Source organism: Penaeus chinensis, chromosome 32 (genome assembly GCF_019202785.1).
Source record: "Penaeus chinensis breed Huanghai No. 1 chromosome 32, ASM1920278v2, whole genome shotgun sequence".
NCBI lineage: Eukaryota > Metazoa > Arthropoda > Malacostraca > Decapoda > Penaeidae > Penaeus > Penaeus chinensis.
Genome location: NC_061850.1, coordinates 30,847,789 through 30,862,788, shown reverse-complemented (window position 1 = coordinate 30,862,788; position 15,000 = coordinate 30,847,789). Strand labels below are relative to the sequence as shown.

At 40.3% G+C, this 15,000-nt stretch overlaps 2 protein-coding genes across 6 annotated transcripts in view; one reads left to right on the top strand and one right to left on the bottom strand.

The window, feature by feature from the left end:
- The window catches only part of LOC125042373 (protein arginine N-methyltransferase 9-like), a 28,044-nt gene that overhangs the window by 10,385 nt on the left and 2,659 nt on the right, over window positions 1-15,000 (bottom strand). For all 4 annotated transcript variants that reach the window (XM_047637947.1, XM_047637948.1, XM_047637949.1 and 1 more), the window contains exons 4-8: window positions 14,719-14,845; window positions 11,878-12,114; window positions 11,382-11,549; window positions 9,965-11,050; window positions 9,689-9,839 (exon numbers count right to left, since the gene is read on the bottom strand). In XM_047637947.1, coding sequence (XP_047493903.1) covers window positions 9,689-9,839; window positions 9,965-11,050; window positions 11,382-11,549; window positions 11,878-12,114; window positions 14,719-14,845 — 1,769 coding nt within the window. The remainder of the gene's footprint in view (window positions 1-9,688; window positions 9,840-9,964; window positions 11,051-11,381; window positions 11,550-11,877; window positions 12,115-14,718; window positions 14,846-15,000) is intronic.
- LOC125042374 (microspherule protein 1-like) lies at window positions 42-4,119 on the top strand. 2 transcript variants are annotated; one of them, XM_047637951.1, is made up of 6 exons: window positions 42-336; window positions 1,626-2,184; window positions 2,302-2,565; window positions 2,690-2,892; window positions 3,012-3,120; window positions 3,258-4,119. In XM_047637951.1, the coding sequence occupies exons 1-6, from the start codon at window positions 242-244 to the stop codon at window positions 3,471-3,473; spliced, it is 1,446 nt and encodes a 481-aa protein (XP_047493907.1). In that variant the 5' UTR covers window positions 42-241; the 3' UTR covers window positions 3,474-4,119. The 2 variants fall into 2 exon arrangements, with proteins under 2 accessions (XP_047493907.1, XP_047493908.1); XM_047637952.1 differs by lacking the exon at window positions 42-336 and adding an exon at window positions 780-992.

Below are 15,000 nucleotides of genomic sequence, written 5' to 3'. Positions count from 1 at the left end.
CGCGCCGGCCGCGAGCCCCGCCGCCCAAATAGCCGAGTCTGCGCTGGAATTCCGGCTCCGTTTTCTGTGGCGCGGCGTCCGCCATGTTTGTTTACATCGAGAAATCCCAAAAATCGCCAAGGGTTTCCTGCCGAGTGTGTGTCCCTCGCCCGCCGCGGCATTAAATACGCACTCCTGCAGCATCACTCGACTCGCGTGTCACGCAGAGGGCGAAAGCGTGGACGTCTGGCCCCACGAGTTGATGGGCAAGATCCTACTTCATCACCGTCGACTTCTACCCCTTTTCTCCGAGTTATTTTCCCGTATGATGTCCAGATTCGTCCCGAAGAGCCAGCCGTGAGTATTCTCGCGCTCTGCACCCACTGGCTTGGGGAGGGACGAGTAGGACCTCCAGGGGCGCTAAGAACCGATTTCGAATCTGCTGCTTCCTCGCCTCTCTCTTCCTCCTCCTCCTTCGCCTTCTTCCTTTTCCTCCTTCGCCTTCTTCCTTTTCCTCCTTCGCCTTCTTCCTTTTCCTCCTTCGCCTTCTTCCTTTTCCTCCTTCGCCTTCTTCCTTTTCCTCCTTCGCCTTCTTCCTTTTCCTCCTTCGCCTTCTTCCTTTTCTTCCCTCTCCCTCTCCCTCTCCCTCTCCCTCTCCCTCTCCCTCTCCCTCTCCCTCTCCCTCTCCCTCTCCCTCTCCCTCTCCCTCTCCCTCTCCCTCTCCCTCTCCCTCTCCCTCTCCCTCTCCCTCTCCCTCTCCCTCTCCCTCTCCCTCTCCCTCTCCCTCTCCCTCTCCCCCTCTCATATTTCATCTCAGAGATTTCTGTTATATATATTTGTCTCACTGAAGCCTGTGGTAGGTATACCCAAAGAGAGATTATTTAGGCTTGGATAGACCGTTGGAGACCAATTGCTGGCGATCTGGGGCATGTAGGGCTTTGCGAGGAGGAGACGAGGCCTATCAAGGGGGCTAAGACAGAGGGAGAAATCATGCGAGACCTTCAAGAGTGCATGTGAGTCATTTTCGCCTTTTTGTTTTTGCGTGCAAGTGTGCTTAGATTGCTAAACTCTGTGGCTTAAAATTGATTTGATTGTCTCCAGTGAATTAGTGTGTGTGGACGAGTGAGTCGGCCGTCACGAATCCTTGACAGAATGATGGCCGACCAAATTTCTTGTTTTCTTTATTCTGTCAGTTTTTCTAGATTTACTACTGACTACTGTGTATGGAATGATGTATGTATTATTTACACATATTTAAGGATTCACACTGTAATGAATTCTTGAGTAGATCATCAAAATAAATAAATGGGAATTAAGCATGAAGTCACTAAGAACCCACCAGGACTTTTCATGTTTATATTTATAGGGATTTTATAATTTCTTATTCATATTATGAAAAAGGTGAATTAATGGTTAAGAAAAAAAAGTGATGAAAATTTACAAACTCTGTAGTAGTAATATATGATAAGAAATAATGAAATAGAATGTCAAGTCTTTCTGATATACTAATTGCATAATTAGGGGAAGAACAAATTTTACCATGAAAGGAAAATATTAAAAAATTATTAGTAACTCAATTGTTCATAGTAAGATAAGCAGAGATGTTCCTTCTATCCTTTAATTTCATTGTATTTAATTCCTTTCAGTATGAACAATCGACCACGTTACAGATCAATGGAGCTCACTTTGCCACCCCGGGAGCGTACCACCAGTACTGACAGCTTGATAGAAGATGGCACTAAACGCAGGTCTTCTTCTCGCGCCATCAAGAGGCCAAAGTTTGATGATGAACTTGTGGAGTCAAGTCTTGGGGGTCAGAGCTCAACACCCATAAGCAAGATACGCACTCGCAATCCTTCCCTTTCCACTGCATCAGACTGCTCTGTGTCATTGCCACCAACTCCATCTGTAACCTCAGATGTCCGTAAACGCTTATCATCAAAGTCTTCCAGCAAACGTGCAAGAAAGGGAAGAGGGTCTCAGTCCATAGTAACAAAAGATCTTGGACGCTGGAAACCGACCGATGACTTGAGTCTTATCATTGGGGTTCAGCAAACTTGTGACTTGGTCACTGTACACAGGGGTGTTAAGTTTTCATGCAAGTTCACCCTTGCCGAAGTTCAGGAACGCTGGTATGCTTTGCTGTATGATCCAACTGTGTCCAGAATTGCTCAACAGGCCATGAAGAATCTACATCCTGATCAGGTAATTCCAAGATTAATTTTAAATACTAACAGTTTAATGGCATTCCAAAATATGCTATAATTTTAAAACCCTGTAAAAAATACATGTGAAATATAACTATCTTTTTACCATCTGTAGATACAAGCTGTACAATCTCGTGCATTGTATAGCAAGGCAGAAGAGGAACTTCTAGGGGTTATAAAATCAAACTCAAACCCAGGACTCCAGACATTTGAAACACTCCTACAAGAAAATCCCAATGTTTTCTACCCTGCTCGTACAGCCAAGGCCCTGATGGCCCACTGGCACCTCCTGAAGCAGTACCACCTCTTGCCAGATCAAACAGTTCCTCCTCTCAACAAAAATGGTCCTGTGAAGGACTTCTCAGAGGCAGAGCAGCAAGTAAGTGACCGACATATTAAAAAGTTTTATAAATTCATATATATCCTGTCTTTAATATCATAGTTGTCAAGATCAAGCTTTCATACCAGTTCTGGTATTCTGACACTATTAATTCCCGCAACAGATCCATGACTCCGAGCTGTATGAAAGTAGCGATGATCTCTTAGAACATGAGCTTGGTGTGGCCAGCAGAGGAAGCAAGAGAGAAATACGGTTACTTGAGGATCAGGTTTCTAAGTGGCAAGTCCTCGTAGACACTGTGACGGGCATCTCTCCTCCTGAATTTGATAACCAGACGCTTGCTGTTCTGCGAGGCAGATTAGTCAGGTGTGTGGATGGTAATATATGTATTTTACAATGGAAAAAGCATGAATGTAAACTGTAAAGTGTTAAATTAAGGGATTCCTCAATGGAAATGGATAATGATGAATAATTTTATACAACAGGTATTTAATGAGGTCACGTGAGATCACCCTAGGTCGCAAGGCTGCCGGAGTGAATGTAGATGTTGACCTTTCTCTTGAAGGGCCAGCATGGAAAATATCTCGCAGACAGGTACTGTCATTTTCATATTCAGGTCTAATCTTACATCTTTCTCATTTTATAGGTCAAATGTAAAAATATGTATATATATATATATATATATATTTCTAAAATGGCTTCCAGATTTTAAACTGCTCTCTCCCTTTTAGGGTATCATCAAGTTGCGGAACACTGGTGACTTCTTAATAGCCAACGAAGGGAAGAGGCCTATATACGTAGATGGTAAACCAGTATTGGCAGGGAACAAGACCAAACTGAATAACAATTCTGTGGTAGAAATAGCATCTCTTAGATTTATCTTCTTAATCAACCTTGATCTCATCAACGTCATACGTCAGGAAACTGCCAAACTCAGTGGACACTAATGACACTCCATCATAGCTTGCCTCAGTGATATTTCAAATAGTAAGAAATAATCCTCATTACACACACACCATGAAAGGCCCCTCATCTGCAGAACATCATCATGTCACTCGAAGACGGTGCTTCAACTGGTTTAGGAATTGTATGAATAATTATGTACTGTTGCTTATCGTTGAGGTAGATAGTCTACTTTTCCCCTCCCTTCAAAATTTCTCAGATACCAAAGACAGTGATGGTCCTTAATTTACTTTTTGAACCAACAGAAAAGATCACAGGTATTTTTCATCAGGGTATAACGGCAAATATGTTCATTTAGTTTTTCATGTACCATTAATTATGTGTATTTGAGTGGTTGTAGGAATTCTTTTCAAGTGTATATGACTATATCTTGACATGTAAACAAGTGTTGTCAATAATTATAGCTATGCCATGATTATGGAGAGCTATAAATAAACCTGTCCATCAGTGTACATGTGTATGATTTTATGCACTGTAAACAAAAAGTACCTATGATTACTTGTGTACATATAATTTGATTACATACTTGTAACCATATGAGTACCTGTAATTAAGCGTACCTGTAATTAGTGTAATATTCTGTATTTCAGTATTTACCATATTTCCCTTTTCTATTAAAAGAAAATATAACCATACACTTTTAATAACCCAAACTTAAACTAAAAAATAATTCTTAAAGATTGCATTAAAACTGATATCCTTTACTCCAGTGGTATAAGTCAATAATACTCTTTAGTAAATCAAAAGCTATGTAAATATACTAAAGAAATTAACTGATCTTTCTGTATTTTTTAAATTACCCATTTAAAAAATACTATTCCTGTTCCTTGATATTTTCAGGTTTAGCAAAGTTCTGATACAATATATTTACACACTGCCTCTCCAAGTGATTATGTCAGGAAAAAGGATTCCTAATGTGCAGTCCATATTGGAGAGAGAACTCACTTCAAATTTAACCCACTGCTGCTGGGGATGGCATGGATGTACAGGCCATTTAGTTTATTAGTTAATAAGTGTCTTTCACATAGATGGCTCCACAGGTACTTAATCACCATGGAGTCAAATACTGGTGCTATCTATCTCCCTTATTTACCCTCCCAAGATTTTTAGAGATATTTTCTTTTATTTATGCTGATATGGGTAATGTTACTAACAATAATTCTAATATCTCTGATAATGATAGCACCACTGTTATTGATAGCTTTAGTAAAAAGAAAACATTTTTCCCATAAACTCAAGGACAGGTGAAATCAGGTGAGGTCATGAGATCCACTAATGGACTCCTCAGTGGCTGAACCCTTATGGAGCCATCTATGTGTAGAAACATTTCACAAAACAGATCCACAACGAATACTATATTTTCCTGGCAGCACTGGGTTAAGCATATGAATGAACAAATTACAATTTTTATGATTCAGTTCTAAATAACTTTACTGTGTGATATTCCAGTAAAAGAACAGCAAATACCTCCATATACTCTTTCTACTTTCAAGTTACTAAAGTTGCTAGTTTAGCACTGAGCCTTTCCTCTACACCTATTTTCTGATTTTGTCATACATATTTATCCTAAAAATAGTCTCATTGCCAGTACTGTTGCTTTTTGTTTTCTTTTTATGGCATACTGTTACATCAAAAAATCATAATTAATGTATAGTTGCTCAAAAATGGCAATGTCTGCCAGAAGTTAAAACAGTGTGGGACTTAACAACCAGATTTAATTTGGTACATGAATTTCTACAGATCTGATATAAAAATACTGGCTCATTGGTGACTTAGTACAAGTGTAGCCATCTATGTGTAAAACCAATTAAACAAGTAAACTCACAGTGGGCATGGCATGTACGTACATGCCATGCCCATTGGCAATGGGTTAATTTGCATATTCTAATCCTACACTGTGTTCATCTACTTCCATGAAAATAATCCAGTATTGTATTTGAATTAGCATTAATGGTTAATGGTTAATGGTTAATGGTTAATAGTTAAAAAAGCAAAATAAATGTGCTAGACATCTAAGGCCATGTAGCACTATAGTAAATGTTAGTGAAGGGTGGTTGAGTTAGTGATTAGTTGTCAAAGCAGGCCAAAGTAATTGGTGAGTAAATGGGTTAAGGTCGGGTGAGGTAATGTAAAGGGTGTGGCCAATGCGTAAGCGGGCGAGAGCCGTCTCCCAACGTCTGTTCCGATGAAATGGAGCTGACCAGGAGGAGATTGATAGTTTTACAGTAAGAAATTTATTAGTGTGGAGACTTGACCAAAAAGATTGCCATCGATTATACAAGAAGGTCTTAAAGTGTGGGTAATAATCCGTGGCTGGGATACGTGAGAAACGTGGTTGGTATGATGTGGACATAGCAGCGTAGTGTGCTAGAGTATCTGCCTGTTCATTGCCGGGGATTCCAACATGGCTGGGCACCCAGCAAAATTTGATTGTTTTATGGCATGTGGACAGGTAGAACAACCAGTTCTGGATCTCACAAACAAGGGGGTTGGTAGTGTGTACTGACTTTATGAGAGTTAATGAGTTACGAGAGTCAGTAAAAATTGTAAAAGAGGAAGAGGGGAGTGAGTATATGTGTTTTAAGGCAAAAAGGAGTGCATACAGTTCTGTAGTAAGGACACTGGATTCAGGAGGGAGGGGGTATTTGAAAGCACGAGTTGGGAAGATTACTGCAAAACCAGCACCGGAGGTGGATTTGGAGCCGACAGATGGGCAAGCAGAGAAGTTGAGGCAGAGGAGTAGATATGGCATCCATAATCGAGAGTGGAGAGGATCAAGGTAACATGAAGATGAAGAAGAGTTTTGCAATCTGAGCCCCAGGATATATGGGATAGGGTTTGTAAGATTCGGAGACGGCGGCGAGCTTTATCCTTAATGTAAAGAATATGGTCTCACCATGACAGTTTGGAGTCAAAAATGATGCCTAGGAATTTGGCAGAGGAACGGTATTGGAGTGGAGAGCCATATAAGAAGAGTGGAGGTAGGGGACCTACACGTGTGCGAGAGAAATGGATGGAGAAAGATTTGGAGATAGAAAAGTGGAAGCCATGTTTGTGGCCCAGGAAGATACTGATGATATTGCAGATTGAAGAAATTGGTAGAGATTTGGTATGGATGTGCCAGAGGCATAGAAGGTTAAATCATCAACATACAGTTATGACCGGGCTCCTGGTGGTAGAACTGAGGCAATGTCATTTACAGCAAGAAGGAATAAAGTGGTACTGAGCACACTGCCTTGTGGGACGCCTTCAATTTGAGGAAAGAAAGATGATGTGGCAGAGGCAATTTTGACCTGGAAAGTGCGTTGGGAGAGGAAAGACTTTATGAAGACACCCATGTTTCCCCGTATGCCTAGAGAGGACGATTGTTGAAGAATATGGTACCTCCATGTTGTATCATATGCTCTTTCTAGGTCAAAAAATATAGCTAGTATGGATTCATGGCGTGCAAATGCGGATGTAACATATGTCTCAAAATGAGCAAGGGGGTCAGCTGTGCTTCAGGCACGGCGAAAACCAAACTGGGAAGGAGAGAGAAGATTGTGAGATTCAAGATACCACATTAAGCGGAAGTTAACCATTCGCTCTAGTAGTTTGCATAAGCAGCTGGTTAGTGCGATGGGGTGATAGTCTTGAGGGAGGGTACCCGATTTATTGGGTTTCAGGAAAGGGAGGATAAGAGCTTCTCGCCAATGAAAAGGAAAATTTCCTTATGTCCATATGTGGTTAAAATTGTTAATAGGAAGGATAAGGAGGAAGATGGGGTTGTCGGAGCATACGGTAGTAAATACCGTCAGGGCCTCCATGAGTGTTGCAGCACGATTTTAGGGCAGCACTGAGTTCAGAGGAAGAAAAGGGAGCATTATAGGACTCAACAGAGGATAGGGTGAAGATAATGGGGGTACATTCCCTGATGGTCTTAATAGAAGAGAAATGTGGAGAAAGGTGAGAGCCACTACTGACCTGGCTGAAATAATCACCCAGTTCATTAGCGACTTGCCTCCTGTCTGGCTTCACGTAAAGTGAGTCCAGGTCTGAATCTGAGAGTTGCTACCTCAGACTCAAATTTGTAGGTGGGACATTCCCTATAAAATACATTATGGGGGCCGCCACAGTTGGCACATGTGCGTGATTGTGCAGAGCAGTTTGATCGGGTATGGCCAGGTTGGGCACATAGCAGGCATCTGGCTGTGGAACGACAATATTTGGCAGGGTGTCCTAAACGCCAACAATTTTGGCACTGATGAGGAGGAGGTTGGTATGGTCGGATAGGAAGGGATTCTCCACCTATGTAATCATTAAAGGGAAGGTCATGTCTACGGAATGTAATTTTGGCAATGTTAGTGGTTTTCTTACAATGACCAATGGGAGGAATGGAGTAGCATTGTACTGATGTCGCATCATAGTCCGTGAGACAGGCAAGTAAGTCTTCTCCACAATCTGACCAATCTTTGTTATAGATTGGGCAACTTGCTGGGGAGATAGAAACAGTTCCGGTGCAAGTATTGAGGGTTGGATGGGGTTCTGTAGGGATGGGATTACCATATAGATCAGTTAGATTTGATAATGTTATAGCTTGGTTTTCAGATGTATCTGTGACGAGACGGGAGTGGTCAGGTTGGCTATGGAAAGAGACTTTGCCTACTTGTTTTTGGAGACATTGCTTGAAGAGAAGGGTGTTGTCAGAGTAGGGAGCTGTGGGAGAGATCATGAAAAATCGGTCCCATTTGGCTGAGCTAAATAGAGTATTTAAGATTCTTGTAGAGGTGGGGGTAGTAGAAGTGTGGGGATGTGTGGAGGAGGGAGTAGTGTTGAGGGAGGTAGTGTTATGGGGAGGTGGGCAATAAGGCTGTAAGGTAGTAATAAGGGAGGATGGGGTAGTTGATGAAGAAGGTTGTGGGAGTAGAGGCGTTGAAGTTGAGCATGTTGGGAGAGTAGAAATGAGTGTTGATTAGGGTGGATACTGTACTAGTAGGCATTGAGGAGGGGGTAGTTGTTGTAGTGTTCGGAGCCATGGTCAAAGGAGAGCCTGGGGTCAGGGAATCAGGAGAGTTTGAATTGTTGGGGCTATTTGATGAAGGGGCCTGGAGTATGTTGGGGAGAAAAACAGTCCACCCCTCAGGGTCCCCTTGAGGGGTAAGGGCTTGGTATAAAGCAGGGGAATACCGTGACCATGGCTCCCTCAAGCCGTTCAGGACTGGCACAAAGTCAGCCTTTCATCCTTTCAGCATGGTTCTCACACCTTAGGAAGTGGATAGTAGAAGGGATTGGTGAAGGGACAGAAACAAAAAAGTAGGAGTGGAAAAAAGACCATGCAAAATTAGTTGAGTCGAGGGCTGAGTCCCAAGGTTGGGGAGTTCCCCATCATTGGGTCCCAGGCCCTGCCTCCTAAGCCCCCCCACGACAACAACGGGCAAGGGATTGGGGGGGGGGGGGGGGGATTTAGTATTAAATAATGCTCCATTGTATATGTCTATATGTAGAATACTACAAAACACAGCAACAACAGTTGGGAGTTTATTAATATTCTTGTAAAAATGCCTTCTTTTACTTCCACTACTTCTTCACTTTGATACTAACCTAATGATACAGTTGAGTAATTATATAAAATTGCAGTGTTAAGTTAGTTTGAAGGCAAACTAACCTAACGCTGCATATCATGCTCTTGCCAAGAATGGGTTCCTTTCTGAAATCATTTTCTCTAACACCTCTTCTGTTGATTCAAAAAATCTTAAAATATATCCACAAAGAGCAATGTTTTATTGTTCATATAAATATCAAACTACCCTTGTGTATATGTTATGACTTTGTATGTCTACCATACAACATCCCTTCTTTTTCTTTCATCTTTTCCCCCCTAATCTTCTTTACTTATTTTGAAACAATGTACAAAGATAGGAGATTCTTCTGAGAAATAGACCATGAGTGAGCACTTTTCATGAAAGCACTACAACATTTTATAGAGATATTATCATTAGTGATAATATAATTATCCTTCAGTAAAGGAATGAAAGACAATTTTTTTTTTTCACAACCACAGCTTCATACATTAAGTATGTACTCCTCAAATGACTTGTTATCAGCAACATCTTCATAAATCAATAAAAATCTAGCATAAATGAAAGTCCATCACATATATTGCATAATATAATGCTGTTGCTACTGTAGTAAATAATCATGCTGTTCACTGCTGACTTACCTTGACAATATTGATGACATCTGCTATCTTAATACCACAGGTGTTGGAGTCATCCACTCTTGTCATGGATCCAAGTGTTGGAGAGTTGATGAGACCTATTACCAGATCCAATGTTTGTGGGAACACATAGCAACTCTCAGCCATCATTAATCTATGACAGAAAGAAAATGGATAGAAAAAAAAAATACATGAAAAATGTTCTTGTGAGGTTATATAAAGGTTAATTGTTTCCATCACAGAAAAATTTATGATGTGTCATCCTAAAATATTTCTTACCTGTACATAAGGAGCTTCTTTATCAGTCCATCTTTCAGCGTGCCTTCTTTTGTCACAGGCCAGATGAAAAGAACGTCTACTTCATCTTCAAGGTCTTCACACAAATTAGCATCAATATTAAATTCTTTAAGTGTCTGCTGAACACTCTCCTCTTCTATGTATAGCTTACAGTTGGGAAATTCTGACTGCAAGGAAAGGCCAGCTATTGGGAAGGGAGCAGTATCACACACAATAAATGGATCAGGTGCTCTGGCCTTTGACTGCTTCTTTAAGGTGACTGCTGCTTGCTTAGCTGCAGACAAAAATGCATCAACTGTGCATTCACTGTTTAGAAACATTAGAGTTTCAGCACTGAGGTTTACACAGTCTCTTTCATTTGTGTTTTCACAAGATAATGATAACCTTATAATACCATTGCAGCTGAACTTTAGTTCAACCACCTCACTGGCAGTAACCTTTGGTAAATCTTCTAATGGATATACAGCATTTTCCCAAAGGGTTGTACATGTTTCTGGATTAGTACTTATGAATTCTTCATCATTTAAATATAAATTAAAAGCCAATACAATAGCATCAGGTACTCCATTCTTTATGCAAGGGATTTCAAGAGTTCGGCCTAGGTCTCCACTCAAATGGTGTTCAATATCCTCAAGGGAATTGAAGTTAATGCTTGTTAAGGGAATCCAGTTGGATAACAGTATGAACCCTCCTGGCACCTGAGATAGCTTCTCTGACATATAAGGTTCTTCAAGCTTAGCAGACACTCTCTTGCCTTTGAAGAAGGGTAAGTTTGGGTTTCTCAGCTTTGTTTGTCTAGATATATAATCACAGCTAATCAGAGCAATATACACCTCTGCTTTCTGGGGTATGACTTTGCCAAAGAGAGCTGGTGATGGGCATGTAACTCTTTCATCTTGATTTGTGATACCTGACCCTTGAATGGGGTTTGGCTGTTCTGGCTGAGGTGAGAGCTCTGGTGCTGGCAGTGGTGGCAGAAGGAGATTTTGCCATGCATGCTGTAGTGTTGGGAGAATGTGCTCTCCCAGCAGTCCAGCATCAACAGTCTCACTCACAACTAGACTGACCCTGTAAAACATTGGAATATAACTTGAAAGAAGTGCTAATAAAAAGAAAGACAGAGGGGGGGAAATCAGCCTCCATATTTTAGGGGGCTCTGTACAATATTTGTTTTTATTTATTTTTCAACTATATTGAACTATAGTCATCATCCAATCTACCAAGCATCTTTTACATTTATTTGCTCATTAAACATTATTATATTCATTCATATCCATCTTTAAGGTGTAATCAATATTTTGCAATACTTTGTTTACATGCTATCAAACATTCTATAGTAGAACTAAACAATGACAGAGGAGTATGAGTTACTATTCTAACAAAGATAAAATATAATTACCTTTCTGGAATATGAGTTGGAACAGCCAGATTGTTACTATGATGGCTAAGGACCTGAATGTCTAGCAAGTCAGAATTAGCCTGAAGAATGTCGCCTGACATTTCACACATAAACCTGTCCATTTCACACGCATATACAGCTCTGGCACCTGCCTGTTTGGCATACATGCTGTGGGATTGGTTGAAATGAGCCACAGTGAGAGAGAGTGAATTTTCATTTTTCCATCAATTAGTTCATAGAGAAACCCCCAAAATATAGCATCATTTTTAAAACATCTTTATTTTAGCAACAGCAATAAATCAGATGTCTTCTCTATCAAAGCAATCTCTCTTCAATTCAAAATAAATGTCATATTTTCTACCTGCTTAAAATGCTTAATTTTTACTCTTACTTTGATAAAAATCCAGGAACTAATTCTGTATCTGATACTCTTTTGACTTCAGTTCTAACTTCTTTACTTGACCTCATCAATCAAATAATTATTCTCTCAACTAACCTGAGTAAGCCAGTCCCTGATCCTATGTCCAAAACCACTCCATGCCCCTGGTTGACTGCGGCTTCAATTGCACGCTTGAACACACTATTTCTGTTGACATCATTAAGCATGGGCAGGTGCCAGCGGTCAACAAGTGCATTACTCAGCCGAGCTCGAGTTTCTTGGGCATTTGGATCATGAGTGCAAGCTTTCTGAGCCATGACAGCATAGGTCCATGCTTCATGTATGTTTCCATTTCTGCAATGAGCCAGGATAAGGAAACTAGTAGCATAAAAGATCACAACCAATTTATTGCAATTGACATTCAGATTCACAATAGTAAAGAATACACATATAAATGCATAAAATGAGGAAGAACTTTTCTGCAGGAAGTACATATCATTAAATACATTCGACTCCTTTTTATCAAACCATATGCAACGGGACACATCACCATAACTATACATAAATATCTACTCCTCTGATTAATATCACAAGGATAAATTTCAGAAATTTAGCTGCCTGACATTAAATATACACTAGAAAAAAATCTCAGAATGCATAATCAAAACAATCACAAAACCTCTATAATCTTTAAAATTTGTTTAACTTATCAAGCACAATAAAAAATGCTAAAACTACACTAAAATGATGAAACACAAGTTCAAGCTCTATCTGCTAAAGGTTGCACAGACACACAATTACCTGCTGATACTAAACTTAACATTAAATATCACTGTGTACAATATTGGACTACCGAATCACTTCTGATACAGGATGCTACATATACCCTTGTTTAACTCAAGGCTGTCAGGAAAATGCTGTGCTCTTTTTAAACTTTTTGTGAAATGTCTCTGCACATAGATAGCTCTGCAAATGCTTAGCCACAAAGGAGTCAATTAGTAGACTTTGTGACTTTTCCTGATTTCACCTTTCCTTAAAATGGAGGAATTTTTTTTTTAATAATGCTATGAATATGGATGGTGTTATTTTTATTATAATCATTATAATTACTATAATGTTATTGACATTAGTAAGAGCAATATAAGATAATGTAAAATATTTTCAGAAATCAAGGAGAAGGGTAAACGGGCAAGATAAACACTACTTGTAATTGGCTCATTGGTGACTTAGTACAAGTGTGGCCAGCTATGTGTAACAAAATTAATAAAGTAAACTCCAGTGGGCGCAGCATGCACGTACATGCCATGCCCGTTGGATTTTGGTTAATAATGATGAATATCATGATTATCTAAAGAAGTCAGAATGAATTCAATAAAAGCAATGCATTGAACTATCACACCACACATCTTCATACAAAAGCAATATGCACTACAACCAAGAGAAAAAAAATTACCCTGTGTAAAACAACCCTGACCAACATTCACATGAAGAAACATGGGCAACATAGCATCATTAAAGCAAAATATATAAGCTAAATAGAGAGCAATAAGTATGATGCCCAAGAATAAGGAGTCTTTCCCCCTAACTACCTTCCTCTTTACCACATGCAACCTTAAGACCTGAAAAATCCCAAAAATGACTACAGGATTGTAATTCATTTCACAACTATTAGGTTGCACATGATTCATATAGAGGCCAGATATTCCCTTACTGCATGTGCACGTGCACTAGGGAATGAGCTTGAAGGTAGATGAGTGTGTGTGTGTGTTTATAGCGTATTTGTGTAATGTGTGTGAGGGGGGATGCATGGTAGAGCATACATGTGTGCTTGTGTGTGTCTATTTTCAGTACTGACCAAAATGGGAATTCCTATATGAAAAATTAACTAAACATCAATGGCTGCTCCAGTTTAAATAACATTATTTACAAAGCAACAGACAAACAGAGCACTGAATCACACTGGAACTTGGCACTGCAGAAGCTTCCAGCTTGCTCAATTCTGACATTGATAACATTACCCCAGTGCTCTATACCAGGTCGTAAGTCATCCTCTAAAGCCTCAGGAATACTGAAGGAAAATAATTCAACAGGTGACCCATCAATGGAGCAATTGGCACTAAATTTGAAGACCTTCAGAGGCATGCCAGACAGGCTGTTTCCTCCAGACTCTCCCTCCCACCAGTATATATGTGGGTAGCCTAGCATGCACCCAAATATAGTGCTCAGGTTCAAATCCTCTGGCAACTTGACTTGTGTAGCTTTAATTACCCCAGATTTGACAGCTGATGATGCCCCACTATTCTGTGGCAAGCATTCCATCCCATTTTGTGTAGCAGATGCTTCTCCTGAGGAGGACATGCCTGTTGGATCACTCATAACACCATCTGTGGCAGCCTCAAGCTGACCAATGATGGAACTGAGGTGCGTACGGAACTGGTCATGGTTTTCACTACTGGCAACTTTAGGAGTCTGTCCACTTATGTCAATGAGCCACGATGGAGAGGCACCAGTGATACTCATCAAAGTACGGGTAGTAGTTGCAACATTTACAATAAATACATCTAAGTCTAGTTCCACTAAAACAAGTTTTGATATCAAAAGACCTTTTGACCGAGCTTGGTTGAGTAGGGCTAGTAAGGCAGAAGTGTCTGCTGTACAAACATCCCACAGAAGAGAGGGTTTCACACCTTGGTCTACTGCCACAAGCAACGGGGCTACTTCATCACAGTATTGGGCACCCCGAGAACCAAGGCACTCCCTGAATAGGACACGCCACGTTTCCAAAGACATTGTCTACAAGCAATCAAACCTCAGTAATAATCAAATCATCAGTACTAGTATTTCTATATTTCTGACTTTTTTCCTTCAATTGCTTCATATGCACTAGTTTCTTCCAATGATCTGTTAGTACTTCATCTACAACAAAGTAATAACACTGCTTTGCAACTAATCAACTACCTGTAGAGGGTCTTGGCCAGGAGGTGATGGATGTCTGGTGACTCTGGGTAGCGAGTGAGTGCAACCTCAAATATTGTCATTGCCTGCTGAAAGCCATTATTCTCTTCAACAGTTGCACTCCACCTTTCTAGAAAAAGAGAGAGAGAGAGAGAATGTGAGACAGTTAAACAGACAAATAGGCCATCCACTCCTATGAAAAAAGTATTCAAAATAATCCTCTTTTTTCCCCCTTCAAAGTACCAATCATCCTCCCACCATGGCCGTGAAACAAAACCTACTATA

Bases quoted from the DNA above. Each gene is read 5' to 3' on its own strand.
- LOC125042374 (XM_047637951.1), top strand. From the start codon at position 242: ATGGGCAAGATCCTACTTCATCACCGTCGACTTCTACCCCTTTTCTCC. The intron at 337-1,625 runs GTGAGTATTCTC...AATTCCTTTCAG, and splicing joins TTCGTCCCGAAGAGCCAGCC to TATGAACAATCGACCACGTT. The intron at 2,893-3,011 runs GTGTGTGGATGG...TTTATACAACAG, and splicing joins CTGCGAGGCAGATTAGTCAG to GTATTTAATGAGGTCACGTG.